This window comes from Canis lupus, chromosome 7 (genome assembly GCF_003254725.2).
Source record: "Canis lupus dingo isolate Sandy chromosome 7, ASM325472v2, whole genome shotgun sequence".
In the NCBI taxonomy this organism is placed as follows: domain Eukaryota; kingdom Metazoa; phylum Chordata; class Mammalia; order Carnivora; family Canidae; genus Canis; species Canis lupus.
The window spans coordinates 57146020-57170643 of NC_064249.1; the positions used below are offsets into that span (position 1 = coordinate 57146020).

Sequence of the window (24624 nt, forward strand, 5' to 3'; positions counted from 1 at the left end):
ATAAATGGATAGATAGATATAGACATTCAATGTCATTAGTCATTAGGGTACTACAAATTAAAACCACAACGAGAGAGAGATCACTACACACTTAATCAGAATGGCTAAAATAAAATAGTGACAAGTGAAAGAAACCAATCTGAAAAGGCTGCATGCTGTAAGATTTCAACTCAATGACATTCTCAAAAAGCCAAAACTCTGGAGGCAGTAAAAAAGATTAATGGTTGCCAGGAGTTAAGTGGAGGGAGGGATGAATAACGCAGTGCACAGAGGGATTTTTCAGGTGGTGAAATTGTTCTGTAGGACATTATAGTCGGTGAATACATGTCATTATCCATTTGTGCAAACCCATAGAACATACACCACCACCAGTGAATCCTAATGTAAAGTACGGACTTTGATCCATACTTTGACCAATGTAGTTTCATTGACCACAATGGATTTACCATTCTGGTGATGCTGATAGTGGAAAAGAGGTGTATGGGAACTCCATACTTTCTGCTCAATTTTGCTGTGAATCTAAATAAAAGTACTCTAAAAGAATAATCTACTTAAAAAGAAAAAAAAGATAATGACAACACCAAAAGCTGGTGAAGATGCAGAGAAACTGGAGGGCTCATATGCTGCCGGTGGGAATATAAAATAGTACAGCCCCTCTGCAAATCAGCTTGGCAGTGTCTTAAAAAAACTGAACATGCAATTACCATATGAGCCAGAAATTGCTATCCTGAGCATATATCCCAGGGAAATGAAGACTTATATCTTTATAAAACCTGTACATGAATGTTTATAGCCCCAAACTGGAAACAACCCAAATGTTCTTCAGCAAGTGTATGGTTACACTGTGGTAAATCCATACCATGAACACTACTTGGCAATAAAAAGGAACAAACTGGTGTACACACAATTGGATGAATCTACGGAGAATTATGCTGAGTTAAAAAAAAAAAAAAAGCAATGCCCAAAGGTTCTATACTGTGTAGTTCTGTTAATATAACATTTTTTAAATGACAAAATTATAGAAATAGAGAACAGGTTACTGGTCACCAAAAGTTAAACAGCAGGGGGGAGCGATCGACAAATGGAGTAGCTATCTGAAGGCAACTTGAGGCATTTTTGTGGTAATGAAATGTTCTGTATTTTGGCTGTAACATGTCAATAACCTGACTGTGACATTGTACTACAGCACTGCACGAGGTGCCCATTGAAGGAAACAGAGAAGGATACAGGGATCTCTCCCTATTGTTTTTAGCTTTTTTTTTTTTTTTAAACAACGCATGTGAGTCTATAATTATCTTAAAACAAAATTTGGGTTTTTTTTTAAAGATTTTATTTATTTATTCATGACGAACACACACACACACACACACACACACTGAAAGAGAGAGAGAGAGGCAGAGACACAGGCAGAGAGAGAAGCAGGCTCCATGCAGGAAGCCCGATGTGGGACTCGATCCTGGGACTCCAGGATCATGCCCTGAGCCAAAGGTAGACTCAGCCTCTGAGCCACCCAGGTGTCCCTTAAAACAAAATTTGAATTAAAAAAATTGACTGAACTGAGCTTGTCACTACAAGAAGGAGAGTAGTTATTGCCAATGATAAGATTTAAACTTTCAAGCAAAAATCCGAATTTTGGAAAATTTGCTTTTGCCACCATGAGCGTCAACTTCCCAGGACTGAAAGACTTTTTTTTATTATATCAGTAGTGATATTAACTAATGTCATGTTTGTTACTGTATAATGAAATGTGCCACAAACTGTAAACGCTGCATAACTCAGTGAACCAGTAGGGTGTTTTCTAAATGATTAATATACAATCTTACAAAATTACACATAGATGAAAGATCCATCCGAAATACAAGACAGACTGGTGGATAACACTAGGCCAAGTACAGAAGTCCACTCATACTGTCTCATGTTTCGGTTACAACTAACCTTTAAAAAATTACCATGTGTCAACTTTTAGCAAAGTATTCAAAAAGAATATCCACAATTACCTGCAAAGCTATTTAAATACACCTCTGTTTTCCAACTACATACCTGTGTGAGGCTAGAATTGCTTTATATCCTTCAATGAAAATAACATATTGCAACAGACTGAATGTAGGTACATATGTGAGAATTCAGCTGTTTTTCTATTAAGCCAGGCACTGGAGATTTGCAAAAAAAGTGTAAAACACTACCCCTCCTTTTGCTAAATTTTCTTGTTTTGAAAAACAGTTATTTTTTTCATACGAGTATGATTTATGCTTGTAAACATTGGGCTTATTATGTACTAATGATTGATGAATACATAAAGAATGATTAATAAATTACATAAAGAATGTAAAGGCTCCTGTGACCCAGAACTTGGAGAACCACTGTTCTAGGAGATAAAAGTTTTCTTGTTGATCACAGTTGCATGTTGAAACAAATTCTAAGTCAAGCTCACGTTCTGAAGAGTCTATGTAAGAAAACAAGGAAGTGGCCAGCTTTGGCAGGAGGGGCACACGTTCCCGGAGGGAAAGGGAGCTGTCCTGCTGCCTGTCCCTCGAATGGGACAGGACAACATGGAAATGGTGAGCTTGCGTGTAGATCAGTCCACTGGGTATTTCCAGTGGGTTCCTAGGCAATCACTTGTGAGGCCACTGCACTTGGCCCCCCTAAGCTCTCTCTAGTTGTTGTGCTCCTTTTTATAGGACAATTATACTTCTCAAGGAGCCTGAATTGCTTCCCCTCCCAAAAAACAAAAGCACAAACATTTCACCATTAGACTTTTACCAAAATAATGATTTATAGTATATCCAGCTATTTGCAGAGAAGATCCATTTATAGAAGAACAAGGACGTTGTAATATATTTTAGGTGAAATCCATGATGAAGAATCCTTTTTAATTTCATCTGCTTGCCATATTGTTGAGTTCATCTTCAAAATGCGTGCTCCTAAAAGGGGAAAGAACAATTGATGATTTAATTTCTAAATTTAAAAACTATCATTTAAATGAATCACAATGAAGCAGTCTAATTTTTAAATGAAGTGTCATCAACAGGCTCCTGGCATCCCTCCCAGCTGGTGGGCTGCCCCAGCCAGGTCCCCAGGAAGATGCACTGGCCTGTCTGGCTAGCGTAATTCAGATGCTAAAACATTAAGACAAGCACACATTGCAGCCTCAGAAAGAAGGGCATTCTGATTTAAGACCTAAACTAGATCTACAGGTTCTGTGATCAGTGAATTAACTGTAGAAATGTCTAGACTGAGGAAAATATAAGTTTTCTTGTTATTGGGAATATGGTGGTTAGGGGTGTGTGTGTGTGTGTACTTAATGGCCCTACTATGTCTCAGATACTCTGAAAATTCTCCCCTTTTCTTGATTTAACTTCCTTCTTTCCCTCTCTTCTTTTTTTTTAACTCCTCCCAATATTTGCCTCATAAGTCAGCCCTTTTCTTAATAGCGCTTATATTTTCAGTTTCCAGAAGAATAATCTGGCAGTCCTGTTTACCAGCTAATGCGTCCTCTCTTCCCTAATCATGACTCCAACCCTCAAGTGCATCTCTACTGGCCCAGAGTCCCATGCCTGCAGGTACAGCTTCCATCAGGGTGCCCTACTAGGTCATTGGCTGATCTGTCCCTTTTGTTTTGAGTCATAAAATAAGCTGGAAATACCTGTGTTGTTTTTTTTTAAACAAACAACAAAACACCTGTATACATTTTAAGTACTTTTCCGATAAGCTTGTGAAGTAACTGAGCCATTGCTTTATCATGAGCTGTATACACTTTGTGTTGTTGAGGAAATGTGATACCAGTGTTTTGTTCATTAGCATTGTCCACCTTTTGACTAACTTCATAAACATATTTCGTGTCTCAATACCAATTGTCCACTTCAAACAATCTTAATTGTAAAATATAGTATGTCTTAACCATTTCTCTTAAGAGAAAATATGCTCTTGATTTAGCTAATTGCAGTATTTCTTGTTTTAGAGATATCCTCATTGTGCACGTTTTTTTCTTCAGTTTTGTTAGTAATTTTCAGATACTCTATTTTGAATGAAATAGAACTAGAAGAATTTTATAACTTTACTTTTAAACAATGTTCAGATTTTATGTCATTTTCCTTGGGCTCTTTTGTGTGTGAGAATGTGAGCCCGTGTGCTCCACTACTGCATACGTAGTGGGTGCTGGGGTGCCCTGTTTTCTCCTGCCCCTCAGAATGAAGGCTTTTGTGCAGGACATGCCCCTGCCTCGAAGGTGCTGCCTTGCCCAACTGTCCACTCCCTCCCAGGGGACAACCCTAATCCAATGGCTATTGATGTGGGGAGTACATTGGTCTGGCCCCCTGGCCTAAATTCAGGTCACCATCCCAGCTCTGTAGAGCAGCCCTGTGTGCCATGTACCCTTACCCTCTGCCCTGTTCAACTTCCCTTACTCTGTTCTCTGTGCTCCCAGGAGCCCTTTCTTCCAGGAAGCTAATCTAAGACTCTCTAGAATCTATTGCCATTTTAGGGGCCTTCTGAGGCAAGACTTTAAACCCTCTACTTGAACATCTTCCCTTAGAGTTAGTTACTGCACATGAAGCCAGAATGGATTGGAACCTTTTTTAATGGAAAAGCCTCCAACAACCCGGCACCCCCTTCCTACAAGCCTGAGCTCAAACACCCCCACAGGACCTTGAGAGCAAAAACATAGCTCACCGGTCCCCTCTTCTAGGAAAGTTAGGACTTCAAGGCAAAATCAGCTTTGCCTTTCAGAAGGGTCACAGACCCTCACCCCAGAAAAAAATGTACAACCATACAATTCCAGGAGGATATAAACTCCCTCCCCAAAGCCTTTGTGGACTCCAATTTACGAACTGCTGACCTATGGTGAAGGCAACAGGAACTCATGGTTTAAAGCTGCTATCCAGCAGAGAAAATAGAGAGTCTTTTTTAAGTACAGAAGAAAGTCCTAATTCTTCTTCATATGATTTAATCCATATCCATAGCTTTTGAATAACCAAATATCAGACTCAACTTACATTTTCCAGAGTCATATCTGCTGTATTTGAACTTGTTCTACTACGATATCTCTTTCTGACACAATAGACACTGACGAGGGTGACTATCAGCATCACGGCAAACACAGCCGCAGTAGAAGATGCGGCAATGACAATGGTGTCCTGGGTGGAGCCCCTCCTCTCACACCTCTCTCCCATGTACCACCAGTCTTCTCCTGACAGACACCTGCACATCAGAATGTGACCCAGGGTTACAAGTTGAAATTTCAGTCTGAAAATCTTCACCACCAAAGGTGTGGTTCAACATTTGGGTCATTGACATATGGAATTCAACCAGAGGAGAGCAGTTAGACTAGCTCCAGGAGGCCAGGCAAGGCCCCGTGGAAAAGAAATGGAATCACCGCTCATCTGGTGCTTTCCACTGTGGTCCAAGATGGATAAAGAAGATAGTGTAGGTAACAGAGAACATACAGTTCTCACGTCTCAGCCCCTCTACCTCCCCCCTGAACCCCTTTGGCTAAGCTCATCTCAGAACTTCTAAGAACTAGCTCCATCTAGAAAATGGGGACAGTGACACATCACCACAACCAGACTCATGTGAGGACTTAATAAGGCGTATAACTGATGACGATTTTTTCAGGCAATTACAATATAATGTACTATTTCTTCATAAATATATTTATTGTTCCTGTGGCTGTCCAAAGCCCCAAATGGCAAGCAAAAAATAAGTATCCCAAGAATGGCTTTGAGATGAGAACCAACTAATTTCAATCATAGAAGGTATCAGTGTTTTATCCTACATTGCAGAAATGGTAAAAATTCTAACAAGAGAATGGGGAGATCTCGTCCAAGTGACCCCTTACCTGCACTCGGGTTTGCCATTTTGGACAATGCAGATGCCGTCATTTTCACATTTGAAGTTTGTGCAAAGGTCAATGGTGTTAGAGGTTGGGGTTGGCTGAACTTGTGTGGAATTAAGGTGGGATATGTCTAAGGAGGACAGAGGGAGAACATGGATGGAAATCAGTTTGATGTTAATAAGCATTTGATCTTTAAATTTTAATATAGATGCTTAAGTTTCACAGGCAGTAAAATAATTAATAAGTCAAAATCTAGATGCAAATGGAAGCAAGACCAGCTTGTGGGGCTGTCAACTGAGCCACAGGCTTGCCTGGGCCTGCGTTGCCTGAGCTACAAGGGACCCAAACCCTTATAACCACCCTGAAGGGATGGACACTTGGATACCAAGGCACAGAAATGCAAGGAAGCTGATAGGTTTGCCCAAGGTCACAGGTCTCTTGCTGGGGAGGGAGCAAGTCAGTGGATATTTGACACAAGCTACCAGGTCCCCATAACAACCAGGGCTCTATTCTCTGCAGTGTTTTCTGTTGCTTCTCTTCTAAACAGAGTTGAACTGAATTGATGAATATATGACTTTTTCTCTGCTACAGAAAATGATTTTTCCCTCGACAAAGTTATTCTCGAATAATTTTTTCCAAGAAATATTATCTAGATTTACTCTAATTGACACTGACATAAAAATGTCACAGGTTTTAATTGCACCCCTTTCATCACAAACAAGATTCTGATTTACTGAGATGTAAGTGGGTCTTTCATAGTAAATGAGTTAAAATTATGCCACGTAAAACATAGAAAGTACCAGTATTCTTGGAAAATGTATTTATTAGCTGCCATGGGTAAGAAATTTTAAAAGGCAAGAGATTAATGCTACTACTGACAAAACATATGTGTGTGTGCTTATATATGATACATAAAAATATATCTATGCGTGCTTGTGTGCTCATATGTATATATATTTGAAAAACACAATAAATACAGTCCCTGTCCAGTTTAATTTCATGTGCTTGTGTGATATTTCTATTTCTGGAATCCTAAGTAGAATCCTAGGGTATGATAACTATACTTCCACTTGTTTCTGAAGAAGATTCTGGCCTAAATTTTCCATGGCTCCATGTGGTGGTAATTTAGTTATGCATCCTAGAATGGTCACTGTTTTTATTTAAGTTATTTCCATATTGTTAATGATTCATACCAAAAAGAAAAAAAAAAACAAAAAAAACCTCGTGCCTATTTGCTCCTATACCTAAAAACAGAACCCAGAAGAACACAGTAAATAATCAATGGCCACAACAACAAAAATATCTGGTATAAAACTATTTTTACTGACATACCTTCCACTGTCAGTAGGATATATACATCACCTCCTTTTATAAAGTCTCTGCTTTTCAGCCTCGTGTGGGTTATAAAGGCACTGGTTCCATAGCCTCTACCTCTTCTAAACTGAGTACCATTAGGGAAAAAAGCCACTTCTCCCACTTTGGAAGGTCTGTCCCAAAAATAGTTTCCATTATCTGAAAAAGCAATTTATATTAATGGATTGTGTTTAGCATCATCATAGCTTTTGGTGGTAGGAAAGAACAGGCAATGTGAAACACAATTAGGATAGAGCTCAAAATAATTAAATGATGCTATTGACCTGTGATGTATTCTCTGGCAAGTCACTGAAGCTTGTTCATTTATACTGTCCTAAAGAAAATGAGATTGCCTGGCAAGGAAGACTACATTCTGGGCTTTGTGTGGAGAGATATCAAAAGTTGCTTAGGTGGGGTATCACACCAACAGGGACTAGTCTAGTCAGTATAGAAACTCCCCTGCTCCTTAAAATCATTTTTTAGTTGCCTTGAGTCATATATAGTCCTTTTAACTAAGTTAAATCAATACGTTTCTGAGACTTTCTTTTATTTTTAAAGTAATCTCTACAACATGGGGATCAAACTCACGATTCTGAGATCAAGAGTCACATGCTCTAATGACTGAGCCAGCTGGGTGCCCTAACAGAGTTTTTTTAAAAACATAGAGCAGTTCATCTCATTAGCTGAATTGTTCACCTGCCAGAGCAAAGTCCTTCAGGAATAGAAGACAGCGAGAAGCACTGCTTCTGGGAAAAGGTGATGACCCACTCAACTTTGGGCCATTTTCAATGTCATTCACGGAAATATGTTTCAGGGGAAAAAGTGAAAAAATTCTGTACATCAAATCCCTACAATCCTGTTTGTGAATATTTCTTTTTTCTATCAGATTAGTAATTTTTATTTTCCTGTGTCAGGTCCATTTTTTTCATATGTAGAATTCAAATTTGGCAATGATATTCACCTTGCCATAATTTCATTTTTATTAGGTTACTAGAGGGCAAAGGATTATTAAAATTAGAAACGTGATAGTTTTGGTGGCGGGGGGGTGTTCCTTTTTTGAGACTGGGAATATGAGGAGTGATGTCACCATTGGTGAGTTCTCCAGAACTCTTTAATAAAAAGTATTAATTCCTTCTCAGAGCCTTCCCAACACTCCAGAGCACCTGCTCAATGTCTTCCTTCTCATCAGGAACCATCCCCTTCTACAAGAGCTGAAGTGTGTTTTACAGCCCTGGTGGCAAGGAGCTGGTTATTATTACTGCCTCAGTTTTATGGCTGGGGACACTGGGGTCCCAAAAGACTATTTGCTCAACATAGCTAATGAGAAGCAAATCTTGGATTTGAACCCAGGCATGCCAGACTCTAAAACCAATACTCCTTGAACAACTGGGAATTCAGATATGGTCAATTGCCAGGAATAAACAGTATCTCCTCTATTTTTCAGAGACAGTCCTAACTCACATTCCTGACAGTGTCCTGCCTGGGGGACTCTGTCCACAATTGCTGAAGCCCTTCCCCTCCATATCTTCTATTCCTAAAATTTGGGGTTCAATATTCCCTAAAGGTACCTGCCCATGCAGTTTCTCATTCCCAAATCATCCTTCTCCCCCTAGAGCAATGATCATGTATTAGCAATAAAGAAAATGAGTCACGAACCAGTGGTCATAAATGGGTCTGTAGTTACACTCCGCTGGTTGGACATACGCTGTCGAATGTCAGGATTTTGATCCAAGAGTGTCATCGTGGCTTGTTGCCAAGGACATGGCCATTGTAATTGATCATCATTGGCTCCAGAGATCAAGTGGAAATATATTCCTGCATTAGTCGAATGGCTTAGATTCAAGTGAATCTGAAAGGCATAACCTTTAGAAGAATAAAATGGTGGGCTATATAGAGTTCCACTTGAGCTGCCAATATACTGTGTAAAATTCTTTATATGCCAGATATGATGAGGGCACTGTGTCTCTGAGAGATTGATGTCATCAATAGACAGGCCACCCAATGATGCACCAGCGCCTCTGACTCCTCCAAACACCACTCTAAATTTGTTGGTCACTTTCAATGTTACATGGTAAAGTTGCCAGCTCCCAATGGGTATATCTGCAAAAGAGACATTATTATTTCAACTCAAACAAAGGACCAGGAATCAAGTGCAAATCAACATTAGAGTTTTTAACCTTCATAGGACAAATGATAATCCTAGAGCTATTGATTCCTACAGGTCCGCAGAGTAACTTTCTCATTTCTCCAGCCCAGACCCATTACCTTCAAGGAATCTCTGTGGTGTCAAAATGCTATCTGGAATATTTGGATGCTTATTTACTTGTTCCTCAGATAGGTCATCCTTTCCCAGTGAAGGGTGACCAAATGACAACATCTAACTTATGAGTACTGCATGCCCTGTATATGAGTTACCTCCTATTCTATGTTAGTTAAATATCGATTCCTGTGATACTCAGCCAAAGCCTCATTTATAGTTTGATTGAAATACTTCCTTCACTGGGACGCCTGGATGGCTCAGCAGTTGAGCATCTGCCTTTGGTTCAAGGTGTGATCCCGGAATTCTGGGATGGGGTCCTGCATTGGGCTCTATGCAGGAAGCCTGCTTCTCCCTCTGCCTGTGTCTCCACCTCTCTGTGTGTGTCTCTCATGAATAAATAAATAAAATCTTAAAAAAAAATACTCTCTTCACATGCAAAATTTTCAATCAAAGTTTTGATAGTATTAAACAGGAATCCACCAAACCCCAGAAAGCCCACATTTACAACTTACTCCTTAGATCATTTACTAGTGACTCAACATTATACATATTTATCTAATATTTGATACCATCATCTTTCTCCCCATCCCATACTCCCTCTTTCACCAACATGCCCTGCTCCTAGCTAGCAGTGCAGGCTCTGTTATCCTGTCTTATTTTCTTATATCACATACTCAAATAAGAAGCAATGCATTTTAAAAATATCAGAATCCCCCAGGTAGAGAGCAGCTTAGGAATTCATGTCAAACGAGTAGTTAAAACAACGACTTAAAACTTCAATACATTGGCACTTAATGTGAAACACAATTATGTGAAAATAAGTTAGAAATATCCAAATCATGGAAAAATACTATTATACATGGATAAACTCTGGATTGAACAAAAATCTTTCATGAGAACTTCCACTTCATTATTGTCACTACTATCCGTTTAAATTCTGGACCCCTAAGCAAGTCTCTTATATACCTTTTGTACTATTGTTTATGGGAAGAAAATGGTATGACATATAGCATAATGTAGATCGATTTTACTCAATTCATTCAAACCAAGGGGTCAATACATGGAGCAGACAGTAACATAGTCGGCCCACAGCCCCTCCCTTCCCGAGGGAAGTGTCTTAACCACCTTCTTTTATAGTCAATCAACATGCCCCACCTCTCCGACACATGAGAGGGATGGACTGTTGCCCTCTCTCCACTCAGAATTGCTCTCGAAGTTGCACTTAATCCAAATCCTAACAATTAGAATTCTTCACTGGGACTTTTTTTTTTTTTTAAGCTAAAAATTAGAGGAAGACTCCCTTTTCCAGTCAGATGGCACATTTGTCAGAAATGTCAGCTGGGAAGTGAAATATCCAAAGGTCCAGTTTTGTGGACAAAGCCCATCTGAGCCAACGCGGGAGGTCCCCAGCCATGTTCAGGGACAGGCCCCGTCCTGCCTGACGCCAGGTCCTCCTTCGTCCATTCCACAATCTCTTCACATTGAACCAGTAACTTCCCATTTTGCCTAAGCTAGTTTTCCTTGTATTTTTTAAAGATTGATTTATTTGAGGGAGAGGGAGAGAGGGAGGGGAGGGGCAGAGAGAGACTCTCCGGCAGACTCCTCGTGGAGCGTGGAGCCCAGTGTAGGCTCCATCCCCCCACCCATGAAACCATGACCTGAACCAAAAACCCAGAGCCAGATGCTCAACCCACCGCACCACCACTCCTCGCTGGTATTTTCATCCCTTGCCAAGAACTGATCTCCTCAGTGCCAGAGACTTAAAAGAGTTAAGGTTGCCTCACTCTGAACCGAGGCAATGAGAATGTTGATATTGTACCTTTTATTTCTTCCACGAGTGTCAAAGTACCATTCACGAGGTCTGCAGTGTACTCCCTGGTGTAGATGTTCAGTTGGTCATTTTCACTTCCACTGTTATATAAATAAAACTGCAAGCACTGAAATCCTCTTTTAGGGTATAACGTTCTACTTTCCAGCATGGCCGTGGCCCCCACACTTACAGAGCTACTGTCGAAATGCATGAAGAAGCCAGAACCTGTCAAGAAAACAAAAGCAAAATTGACAAAACAGACACCAGCCCTAGGAACGCATGTCTTGTGGGCACAAGAGTTCCACTTAGTACACACTGTATAGACAGCACTGGGTTGGACGGTTGAGTCCAGTTCCAGGAACAGGCTGTTTATAAAAGAGACTCTCAGTCACTTTTCCTTACTCTAGCTTTCAAAATCAGAAAAAGTATCACCTTTTTGGTCTAGTCTCTCTCTGTGTCTCTCTCTGTCTGTCTCTCATGTTCTCCCTCCCTCCTTTCATTCCTCCTTCCTTCTGGCCTATGGAGGACCACTATCCACTACCCAAATCTGCCTTTGTAAAGAAAATGGCATTTTATTGACACATATTTGACCTATAGCATTGTGTAAATCTAAGATGTGCAACATATCACTTTGATTACATTTATGTATTGTAATACGATCGCCCTGTAGCAATAATTAGCAACCTCTAGCATGTCACATAGTTATCACTTCTTTTTTGTGGTAGGAATGATTAAATTCTCATCTCTCAGTGAGTTTAGCGGTTAGAATACAATTATCGCTGTCTGTGTTCACTACACTGTGCATCAGATCTCCGGGACTTATTTACTACTCGTTGCAAGTCTGTACCCTTAACACCTATCTTCCCCCAAACCCCAGGCTCCAGGAAAGAAAAAAGAAAAGGAAAAGCACTCTTTGCTGTTAGGGACCTCAAACACTGCCTACACCAGCTGAGCTGGCATGCAGTGACCCTGAGTTCTGAAGTCTAGTTTTACATCTTTGATGCCAGGAATGAGCAAATAAATAAAAATGGAGTACTTGTAGCCAAATAAATGACTACTTAATTTAACACAAAATGATGATGGAAAAGGATAGTCATGTGAATAAAATTAAATAAATTGTACTTTGTCCCTTTATTTTCAGGATTTTTATAACAGGAGCGTGTAATCACAACCAGCTGAAATTCCGAATCTGATGAATTCACAGCCTTGTGGTGTTCCCTAGAAAATCTCTTGTATCTTGTAAGCTCTCAGAAAACAACCCCACTACCCTGTGGATAAGAATCCTTCCAGGAGATTCAGTACCTTCCTGCTGTGGGCACACGCAGGAAGAGGCTTCCCAGAGCCCAGCTCTGACTCATAGAAAGATGAGAAAAGTCAGAGAGTAAAAGCAGAGAAACGAACCATGTCCTTCGAAGGCACAGAACTGTTTCCTCAGTAGCTACCACATGGGTTATCATCAATAATTCTGATAAAAATTAGAGATAAAATCCCATCTTTCATAGCAAAGGAAAATGCTGGAGTCACCAAGTATAAAATCGAAGCATCTCACTCTTGTTACCTTTGCACTGGCCCATGTTGGAGTGATCGCTCTCTGGGCCCCTGGGAACCCGGGAAACCCACTGCCAATCAGTATTATCACCTGAACTTTGAATCATACCACACACATTTTCCAGTTCAAAATTGCATGAGTCCATAAAGCTCAGGGAAGTGGCTATAAAAGCAAAAAAAAAAAAATTATTGACACTCCTACAATATGATAATCTAAGTAATAAAAACTGATTTGTCACAGAAGTACTAGGAATGCCAGGATGGCTTTAAAAGGGACACCCTGCTGATTCTGGGGCATAGTGGCTTGAAGACCTCTTGATATCTGCAAAACCAAAAGATTAATTAACTCTGTATTTGAACAAGCTGTCTGCCCCCAAGATGCCTTTCTTTAATCATCTAATTTATAGGAACTGAAGTCTACACTCCTCTAGTTATCCAGATTATTCAACTGCAACACAGATTATTTGATCCCATTTGTATGATGGCTCCTCACTTAAAAATCTACATGGGGCATGTCACTATAGGGCCCAATTTATTTTTAATATGAAGATCAAAACTTCTGAGAAGAAAAATACTGCTTCCAAGTTGTGGATTGAGATTTGGGTGCACTTGTGAGATTTTTTTTTTTTTAAATATCAAACTTCAACTATAAAACCATAATTATCAAACAGTTATCAAACATTTATCAAACCATAGTTTCAGAAAAGCCAGCAATGCACAGCAAAATGGCACAGTGAATAATTTTTTCCTACATGGCAGAGACACAGAAGGCATATCAAAGAACCTGTCACATACTGCAGTTATACAGTCGATTCAGCTTTAAGAGATCATAGTCACTGAAATCCATTCGTTGGCCGATCACATCCATGAAGTCTGAGATTCTTGTTACGATCGTTGGTTCCGTTCCATTTTGGAAAGCAGTCTTACTGTAGTGCATCACTGAAGTATAATCATAGGGAACATTCAAGGAGTCTGATACTTGGTCATCGTAAGTGTTAAAATTGTGTTCTCTGCCTACACGATAAATGTGAAAAGATTTTTAATTACTTGATGTTGACAAAATTTAGCTTACCTTATTCTAAGTTTCCATTACCACCCAAGGCTGGACATTAGCACACAGTGTGAGGCTCCAAGAACTGGTAATAGAAAGGTAGATTCTAAAAGATGTTATGAAGACAGCCAGGGTTATTAGCAGGTGTTAATGGGAAAGTGAGAGCACCCAAAGCAGATGAAGATGGAGGGAGGAGGACTTTGAGAGATGTGATGGGAAGGTGACCTGGGATTGATATCACAGACAGAAATCGCCAGAAGGAACTGACATAGTCAGGGATTTCATGGTTACTGGAATATGTATGCAATACAATATGCAAGTACATTTATTTTTTTAAGACTTTATTTACTTATTTGAGAGAGAGAGTGAGTGAAAGAGAGAGAGACATGAGCAGAGGGAAGAGTATACGGAGAAGCAGACTCCTCACTGAGCAGGGAGCCCGATACGGGGCTCAATCCCAGGACTCCAGAATCATGACCTGAGCCAAAGGCAGACGCCTAACTGACTGAGCAACCCAGGCACCCCTATGTAAATAGATTTAGAGAAGATATCTAGTTGCTCGGCATCATATTAATGAGCAACTGATTGCAACCCAAAGTGGGATGACTTTGTGGAAACAGTAAGGTGGATCAGATTTCCAAAGCTTACAGATGCGTTATCAAATCCAGGGAGAGGGTTTCTACTCAGATAAGACCTGGGGAACCTTAAAGAGTGAGATGATAAATGAAAACTAAACACTTCTCTTGCCCTAGAAATCTCTTAGTCCACTGCTGGGCCTTACCCGAGTTGGGATCACCAGACAATCAATATCACTGAGCTGTGATTGTAAAAGTTGTGATATCAGGGGTCTAACTACAGAACAGACCCCATAATGCCTCATATGACAGCAGTGCCACTCCCTCCACTATACCCTTTGTAGGCAGGCCCGATGGGAAACTAAGTGTCTCTGCGGGCAACATGAGCCTTAGTCGTACTATGTTAAGGCTTTTCTGGCTTGGAACACAAAGTTCCAAAAAGTTTGAGCTGTTCAACTACCACAGTGTTTCCCATGGAGTAACAAACACAAATACCTCCTGTCCCCCAAAAAAGACCATGATCAAGTCACTTTAGGAAATAAAATCTGTAAATGTATGTTAATCTAATAAAGACTCTGGACAGTGGGTGGGTGGATGGAGTAACTAGGTGATGGGCACTAAGGAGGGCACTTGATGGGATGAGAACTGGGTGTTATACTATATGTTGGCAAATTGAATTTAAATAAAATATTTTTTAAAAAGACTGAACAGTAAAGCAGTGTCAATAACTCAAGTTGAATTTACTGGAACCTAGGATTTCCCAAACTAATTGGACTACAGATCTCTCTGGGAACATATCATGGGACAACATCCTATAAAAAGTACTTTGGGAAATATTACTTTCTTAGATCCCAACCGGCTCCAACATACCAGGGCTCTAGGACACGAGTGCCCCACAACCTTCAGGCATCTCAACCCATATTGAGTCAGGGCTGAGTGAGGTAAAACATCAAGACATCAGCTTTTCCATTATGAACAGTCATCAGAAGGGGGCATGTGCTTAGAAATTCAGTTGTTTTTTTTTTTTAAGATTTTATTTATTTACAAGAAGGAGAGAGAGAGAGAGAGAGAGAGAGAGAGAGAGGCAGAGACACAGGCAGAGGGAGAAGCAGGCTCCATGCAGGGAGCCGGACATGGGACTCGATCCTGGGTCTCCAGGATCAGGCCCTGGGCTGAAGGCGGCGCTAAATGGCTGAGCCACCCGGGCTGCCCAGAAATTCCATTTTTAACCAAAGCAGAACAAAAGAAATATACCTGACTGAATTCTGTCCCACATTATCCTGACATAGTCATCCCGATCAGAACGAGACTGCTCATGCCAGAATCCCAGTGCGTGGAGGAACTCGTGTTGAACCGTTGCTATTCTGTCACAGTTGGTCCCGATGGAAAGTTCTTGCTTCCCCATGTGCCTGTTTCCCACTGAAGACCAGCAGCTTACAGGAGAGTTTAGAGAGACAGGGATTGAGGGGTTCTCATGATGCAGGCTGAGGTCTTAGGGCAAAAATGCCCAGTGCCCGCCCCACTCGGTTACCCACTTAGATCCTTCACTCATATCAGGACACTGCATTTCTCTCACAACCCTGGCGAGGGATGAAAAACCTCACAGACCAGACGACTTTTGGAGATCTGGCCCTGGCATCAAATATCACACAGGGATGAGCAAGTCATCCCTCAATCAACCTACTTGTGATTTTTTTCTGGAAATTTCTAAGTTTTTCCACATTGTCCTTGATATGTTGATGACCAATAATACGGTTTTATAGGTTGAGCAACCATGCAGAATTGCTGAGCTCCAGGTAAATAACACTGCCAGTTTAACTCAGGTAGTAAGTGTAGTCACTTGAAATACACATGCATATACACAAACACACACGCATGCACACACATGTTTTACTGAAACAGGGAAATAAGGGGTATGTAAGCTACAAATGGCTGAAGTTCACTAAGGCATGGGATGGATGGCATGAATCCCACCCACCTTGTTTTAATATGGGTGGTCTGGTTGCATGTCTGAAAATATGATCTTTATGGCTAGAGGAACTAAACACAGTTTGTCTTTTACTCTCCAACAAACAGCTAAGGAAGACCCCACCCACCTCAAGGTCAAGGCCTAGGGCAATTGCTATGATAGGCCACAGCCACAAGGTTCTCTTTTGAAACCCTAGAAGACAAACTCTCCACCTTACCCACTGCCCTTGAACACTGATATATAGTTAGCTTCTCCAGTCCAAGGCTTGAAGTCAATGCATGTTTTTAGGCGATAGCGTTCAAATGCATTAAGGATAACTCCCCTGGCATTCATTTCTGAAGGAAGAAAACCAACAAAAAATACACTTATTAAAATTGTCACCATTGAATGATTCACCATGGGAACAGGCTATGCAATATATTATTTATCATGAATCAATCCCTTCATGAATATGTAGTGTTTTAGTTTTACCAAATTTAGTATTCAGTACAAATTCAGTATCATATGTAAGTATTTTGTTATTCTTCAGATCCCTGATTCTGGGACACCTGGGTGGCTCAGCCGTTGAGCATCTGCCTTCTGCTCAGGGCGTGATCCCAGGGTCGGGGGAATCAAGTCCCACATCAGGCTCCCTGCAAGGAGCTTGCTTCTGCCTCCGTCTATGTCTCTGCCTCTCTTTCTGTGTCTCTAATGAATAAATAAATAAAATCTTTTTAAAAAATCCCTGATTCTGCCCCATTTTTATTTCTCCAGGACCTTTACAGAGTACATTATAGAACAACAGAAAAGACATTTCTTTAACTCAAAGAACATATACCTCAGATCTCAGGCAGCCAAAATGAACACTCACTGTCACATGCTTCATCTGAGAAACTATAGTATGGATTTAAAGCCCCACAGCAGAGCTTTTAATTTGAGGACCTCGAGACGGGAGAGTCATGAATATGGTGAAATTGTATGTGAAGTATCTATATCTGTATTTATATCATCTATATAATCTATCTATATCTATATCTATATCTGCCTATACCTGTATCTGCAAAGTGCATTTCCTGGGGATACTGTTCATGAGCTTCTTGAGCCTAGTTCAGGGCCTAAATTAGAGTTAAGAACCACTGCTTCAGAATTAAGAGTGATGCTAACAGGCTGGATAGATGCAGAACTCAAATAAGGCAGAGGCATGAAAGCAACAAAGACATCCAGGAAAAGGAAAGCAGCTGAAGTGTTACCCCTTTCAGGGGAGCTGCATCAAACTGCAGATAACACTTGAAGCGTAAGTGAAAAGACTAAAGCAGAATTTAGTATGTTGGTAATTTAAAATGGTTAACATATTTCTGGAAAGCCAGAAATCACTCCCAATGAACTCTTTATAGCTATGTACTAACCCTTCATAGGTATTTCCTTTTGCGACCTGTAGGAGTGGCCTTGCTTAGTGATTTCTTTGGAGTTATTTGAAGATGATCTAAATATCAAAAATGTGAGGAAATACTCTTCTCACTTTGAGCATAGAGAGGAAGTTCAATGCTACAATATTAAACAGAGGGATTATTTTCTAAGTAAAAAAGAATCAAAATCAGAGGAATAAAAAAAATGACCTATAAAGATTTGAAGTTTAATTACATTGTAAAACTAACACAAAATAATAAGCTGTAATATTAAATGAAAAAGGTGGTCAAAAAATTTAAACAGGGTTGCCTGAATGTCTCAGTTGGTAGAGCGTGTGGCTCTTAATCTCAGGGTCATGAGTTCAGCACCACATTGGGTGTAGAGCTTACTTTAAAATAAATAAATAAAATAAAAAAATAAAACAAAACAACTTAAAAAAATTTAAAATACTATAGTTAAGCCCATGTAAAAATGTACACAGTCTGGATGGTAAGATTTGGGTTGAATTTTTTACCTAACATGTTTGATTCATATATGTTTATCAATTAATTTTTTCATTTTTATTTTTTAATTTTTTCTTGGCTTTTTCTGTGTACTCTTGGTTTTTTAACTGTTTCTGGTCAGGTCTCCCTCCTCAATAACTTCTATCAGATCTTCCATCTATATCAATTCCAAAAAATTGTTCTCCCAAGCTGAATTCTAATCTTGGCAATCTTTTCCCTCAATACAATCTTCTTGGGCCACTCAGTAAGACCCAACTATCTAAGGAGTACCCGTTATATGCAGGGCATTGTGTGAGGTGCTTATCTCTACCTGTAGCTTCAACTGTCTCCCACAGCCTAATAACACCCAAATATCTCTCTATCTTGAATGACTAGACCATACACCAACACTTTATATGATCTCTCCACCACATTGGGCCTAATACATTTCAAACTCTGCATGCCAAATGCTGATTTGCACCACACTTTTCTATCCCACCCTCTTGAAGACATTCCCTATTCTTGTTATAGGCACTACCATCCACCCAGTTGCCTGAGACTGAATTCTGGGCACCAGCATCTCTTTACCTAGACTTTTTGGAGGTCTATTGCCAAATCTAACAACTTGACCTCTTGTAGTCTATCGCCAAATCTAACAACTGTCTCCTAAGTCTCCCTCAGAATTGTCCATTCTCATCTATCCTCACTGAGAGAGTCCTGGCTCAGAAACTCTCAGTCTTTTCCTTAACTTCTTCTGTAGGCTCCTAATGGAATTCCTTACTTTCTTTTTGCCCCACTAATGATACATCTTCTACACTGCAAATAGCATGATCACAATCTCACATCCACATTAAAACTGCTGCAAGTTCCACATCACCATTAAAGAACACCAAGTTCTTTAACATGGGAAACACCCAAGTCTTCCCAATCTAGATCCTGCCTACCTGTTCAACCTCATTAACTCTCCACTTCCAGTCTGAATCACAGTTAAGGGTTTTCTCCTTTACCCATGCCTTTGCATCTTCCAAGAGCACCCTTCCTAGAGCATACCCTTCCCTTGCCATCAGAGGCTGTACTGGCCCATTTGAGGCCTTTCTGTGAATTACAAAGAAGCACCTTATCTGGGCAGATACTACAAGTGTTGATGTGGCATATAGGTAAATAGCACTTCATGCAAAGTAACAAAATGCCTCTTGGTGAACAAAATTCAAACTTGATTCCAGTCCCACTTCCCTCCCCCCAACTCCCAGGTACCTATATATTGTGTACAACTTGCATAACTTTCATGGCAGCCCTGCTGCACAGTGCCATGGACTTCTTGATGCATATGCCTTTATTTCTAGGTTGAGTTCAATGCCCCTCCAATGTGCTCCCTTAGCTTTTGAATATATCATTAAGCAAAATGTTTACTCCATTCTATTATAATTATCCTTTGGTATATCTGAATCTCCACTGAAATGTATGAACTTTAAGAAAAGTTTTCCAAACAACAATTCCCAAAGTAATTCTGGTAACTGGTAAATAAAATGAGAACTCTCAAATAAAATGTTTACAGTTTCCAGTTACACATAAATATCTTCTATAGAAAAGCTGTCCTTTGTTTTGTATTGGATTCATCTGACTTTTTAGTATTGAAACATTCTTTATATTATGAAAAGATGATGATAAAGATAGTGGGTTCTTGTCGTTAGATAAGTTCCTGACTTGGCAAAATAAAATGTTGATAAAACAATGCCAGTTCCTAAAGCTTTGTCTCATGTTTTTAACTCATATGTAAAATTTGATATGGGAAACCACTGCTTTTAAATAAAGGTTAGTTCCCTGACTTTATGTAGCCAGCATCCAATACAGAATAGGCTCTCCATAAATGCTGGCTGCATTAATCTAGTTCTTGGTCAGAATTCAGCAAATATTTCAGAAAAAAATCATTTTGGTCCTCTTCATTGTTCATTTTGTTTATTTTTATAAGTAAATGTTCATGGCCCCATAAAGCAACAAACAAACCCTTAAGGACCTTATGAGCCTACCCTTGAAAATATTGTGATTATATTCCGTCAGGAACATACATCAGTTATAGATACTCCGAGGTATATACTAACCCAAGCTATCTTCTAGGACATACGGAATGGTATGAGGCCATCTGTATTCTTCTCCAATGATAGAATTTCTATCTTGTGCCTGTCAAAAAATAAATATGAAGGGTCAATTAAATGAATCAGGCAAAAACTTACAAAACAATGAATAGTTAATCTAGAAATAAATGAAATTTAAAATGTAAGCAAATGAATAAATTTAAGCAGGATATATTTAATAGTAGTGGAGGAAGGTTGCTCTGATTCTGAGATGGGAATAACACTTGCCTTGGTATGTTCTAAATCTGTTTTGAGGCCAGTAGCCTAATGAATCAGGAGAAAAATTATAAGAGAGGAGGACAGATAGGCAGGAGTTAGATTACATAAGGTCTTGAAAGCTGTGGATAAATTTGCATATTATGCTACAGGCACTAGAAAGCTGTTGAAGAGTTTCTTTCTTCCTTTTTTTTTTTTTTTTTAAGATTTCATCTATTTATTTGATAGAAAGAGAGCAAGATACAGGGAACAGAGGGAGAAGGAAAAGCAGACTCCCCGCTGAACAGGGAGCCTGACACAGGGCTCAATTCCAGGACCCCAAAATCATGACCTGAGCAGAAAGAAGACATTCAACCAACTGAGCCGTCCTGTTGAAGATTTTCAAGCCAGGAAGCAAAATGGTATCATTACCTGTTTAGAAGACCATTTTGCTATGTGTGTCTTTACTTGGCAACACTATTTTTAGCTGTCAGGCTAGAAGTCACAAAATCTATCTTTTATGGCAAAAAGTCTGATTCATTGATGATGTTTACAAATTCAGTTGAATTTTGCTTCAACTAGATTAAATCCATGAGGTTCTATTTAAAAATGAAAACATCTTATTGTTCCAACAATGAAAATCAATCAGGTCAATAAGACCATAGCATACATGGTGAGTGATGGTGGCTTTAACCACACAAAAATCTGAGGAATGGACGATGAAACACTATTATGGGAGTCCCCTAGAGCATAATGTATTTATTGAATAAATCTGTCACCATGACTCTTCTCCCCTACAAACAGTTGGGCTTAACAAAGCTCATGCTGTCCAATCAGATACTCTCTATTTTGATTTGCACTAATTAACAGAAGATTCTTCTTTGTTTTGTTTCAACTCACTCCATCAAGTCTGATGTCTCCTTCAAAAAGATCCAGTCCCAAATCTAAGAGGGAAGATAAAAATCCATATTAGCAAACTGGATTCAAACTCTCCACTTAATAAAAAAAATGTAAAAAAAAAAATCCACAAACCTTCATTAATATCAAATATATCTTGATCAATTCCACCATCTACATCTTTAACTAAAGGAACAAAGAAAAACACATTAAACATTATGTTTATGAAAGAAAACAATCTTCATCAATTACCAAATTAAAAGTAAGTAAGGTTCTTTTGTTTCTGGTAAGTGACCACCAGTATCTGATTCAATATTCATTGGTTGATTGATTGATTGATCGAAAACCTCTCATGAGCCAGTCTTGGAGCTAAGGGGCCTCTACTTATATGCTCTTGTCCTATCCATGTCTCTTGAATGTCAAATGACTTCAGGAATAAGAAATTGGTTGTTGTGCATAATATTAAACTTAATTTTAAAGACTAGACTAGATGATTAAATTAAATGGGAAGCAAATGTTTAAATTTGGTCAGCCCAGTCCAATCTGTCCAATATATCTCTTACTAGTAACATAATACCTTGGAACTCTCAAGCAAAACTCCTAATTTAAATTTGAATTACTCTTTTAAGTTGCAAAGGAGTAGAAAATATGGCCAAATCTCTAAGTGTACAACATAATAGGAGGGATATCAGGTCTATCTGAGTTGATACAAAATAGCAAAAGTGATAATAGAAAGCATTGATGGGTTGTCTTGTGTCTGTTACTGTTTAGACTTTCCTCTATTACCATTTATTTTTTGCTGGGTATTTGTAATCCTGGGACAGAAACAATGAAACATTTCTCAATAAGTCAAAAAAAGGCAGTGCTTGATTAAAACTCAAAGCAGTTATAGAATTATGCATATGCAATTATGCATTGTGATTACATTAAAGGTGTCCTAAGTGCTTCTGTTTTGTTGTTTTATTATCCACATAACTTTCTCCTACTATAACTTAGAACAAAAACTCAAAATAGACTCACCAAAGTTTTCTCGAGCTGGCTGAGAAACAAACAGAAAAAACGGCATTATTATGATGTCCGTGACATAAATGATCTTCTTCATTACAATTTATATCTAGCAATTTATGAGGTTTTTTAAAATTAATATTATGGATTACTTTCTGGCTTACATCCAAGAGAGCTAATTTGGAGTCTAAACTAACTTTTGACCAAAGGGTCTTTTACTTCATATATAAAAAAAAAATGAAATTGGCCGTGATATGAATGTGAAGGTGAAAGAAACAAGAAACCAATTGTCTTCTTTTCAATCATCCCTCAGATAAGCATTCACTTTAAGCATAATTCTCTAAAGGATTCATGGAGCGATGTTTGGAAAACCTAATAATTTATCCCCATAGTTGAAATATTATTGTGATTTATCACAACCCCTTCTAAAGAAGTTTTATCGAAGACCTCATTAATCATATTTTACTTTCACATTTTTCTCAAGACTCTGCTTTCAACAATGATACCAAATGTTTAAGAAAAAAATCAATAGATATACTTTGCAATTAAAGAATTTAAGGAAAACAACAAATATCTGGGATGCCTTGGGTGGCTCAGTGGTTGAGCATCTGCCTTGGACTCAGAGCATTATCCCTGGGTCCTGGGATCGAGTCCTGCATTGAGCTCCCCTCAGGGATCCTGCTTCTCCTCTGCCTGTGTCTCTGCCCCTCTCTCTGTGTCTCTCATGAATAAATAAATACAATCTTAAAAAAAAAGAAAAGAAAACAACAAACTTCTGAGTTCTAAGGTTCTCTACAAGGGACCAAATGAAAAACCCAGAATATATGCCCAACAGAGAGAAACATGAGTAAGCCTGAGAAATGTCTTAGTGAAGTCCAAGTGAGAAAGCTCATGGGACTGACAGGCAGTAGGTCTGGGTTATATCCTTGGTTCCATCAACTCACAGGAAATCAGTTCACCTTTCTGAACTCAGATTATCTGTAAAATAGGTTAATATGGTTTACATATCTAAATCCAGAACCATATGGATAGTTTGGCAAGTGGTAGGAATGAACTGGTTGGAGAATTTACCCTTCTTTTTGATATTAAGAAGTGCCTTATTTGTCTCACACATTAGCCATACATAAGGCACGTTCACAGAGAAATGCTAATGCATTTCCTACTGGAAAAGTATTTGTGCATAAATGCAATTTTAATGTGTCTTTTTAAAATTTTATTTATTTATTCATGAGAGACACAGAGAGAGAGGGGCAGAGACACAGGCAGAGGAAGAAGCAGGCACCATGCAGGGAACCCAATGTGTGACTTGATCCTGGGTCCCCAGAATCACACCCTGAGCTAAAGGTGGCACTAAACCACTGAGCCCCCCAGGCTGCCCAATTTTGATGTGTCTTAAATGGTATCCCTTGTTCTCAGTGCTGTAGCTACCACTTACAGAATATCAACTCAATATAATAACTTACTTTAAAATGGCAACTAAAATAAAATAAAATAAAATGGCAACTAAAGTTTTTCCCCTGGGTATTTGAAACTTCACTTAAAACTCTGAGTTGCCCTATGGTACAAACTACCTGTCACTGTAGCAAGATTGGTCCAAACTGACAAAGAAGCGGATGAGAAATCCCACGCTACCAAACTGTGTTTGCTTCGCCTATGACATTCATCATTCACTCCATTCATGTCTTATGTCACCATAACAGCAATACGCATTTTACTCAGCAGTAAAAATGGAATGGCTGTCAAATTTCACATTTTCCATGTTACCAAAAGAAAACTCATTACACAAAAATGAAAATGAAAAAAAATATATAACTTTATGTCAATGTCCCTGACTCTTTCCCTGAGCGGGCTTCTTCTCACTCCGTATTCCCCTGCCTGCCCCTGCTGGCCCAAAAGAAACCTCATTTCATTAACATTTTCAAATTCCTAAAAAAACAAGAAATGAACAGATAGGCAATCAGCCCCCAATCTTTCCAATCATTTTCTGAACATTGTTTTCCTTACCAAGCCAGGAACCATGTGGAGAACAGCAGAGAACAGAAACCAAGGCAGATACCATGAATCCATGTTATCACTTCCAGTTGAAAGTTGCAAACTATGAAAGTCAGAGTAGCATTTACTTTTTAAGGGC

General features: G+C 39.2%; 1 protein-coding gene across 2 annotated transcripts; it reads right to left on the minus strand.

The window, feature by feature from the left end:
* Window positions 1-2748: 2748 nt before the first annotated feature.
* Window positions 2749-24624, minus strand: MEP1B (meprin A subunit beta). Of its 2 annotated transcripts, XM_035719198.2 has the most exons (15): window positions 24498-24623; window positions 22509-22527; window positions 21624-21674; window positions 21492-21535; window positions 20364-20442; window positions 16614-16731; window positions 15682-15860; window positions 13597-13815; window positions 12812-12964; window positions 11263-11478; window positions 8840-9283; window positions 7163-7342; window positions 5834-5960; window positions 4992-5196; window positions 2749-2921 (listed from the first exon to the last, which is right to left on the minus strand). In XM_035719198.2, exons 1-15 carry the CDS (start codon window positions 24558-24560, stop codon window positions 2907-2909), a joined length of 2112 nt encoding a protein of 703 aa, XP_035575091.2. In that variant the 5' UTR covers window positions 24561-24623; the 3' UTR covers window positions 2749-2906. The 2 variants fall into 2 exon arrangements, with proteins under 2 accessions (XP_035575091.2, XP_048967904.1); XM_049111947.1 differs by lacking the exon at window positions 4992-5196 and having other exon boundaries at window positions 24498-24624.

Bases quoted from the DNA above. Each gene is read 5' to 3' on its own strand.
- MEP1B (XM_035719198.2), bottom strand. From the start codon at position 24,560: ATGGATTCATGGTATCTGCCTTGGTTTCTGTTCTCTGCTGTTCTCCAC. The intron at 12,965-13,596 runs GTATGTGACAGG...TTGCTTTTATAG, and splicing joins GAATCGACTGTATAACTGCA to CCACTTCCCTGAGCTTTATG. The intron at 9,284-11,262 runs GTACAATATCAA...TCTCTTTTGCAG, and splicing joins ACTCGTGGAAGAAATAAAAG to ATATACCCATTGGGAGCTGG.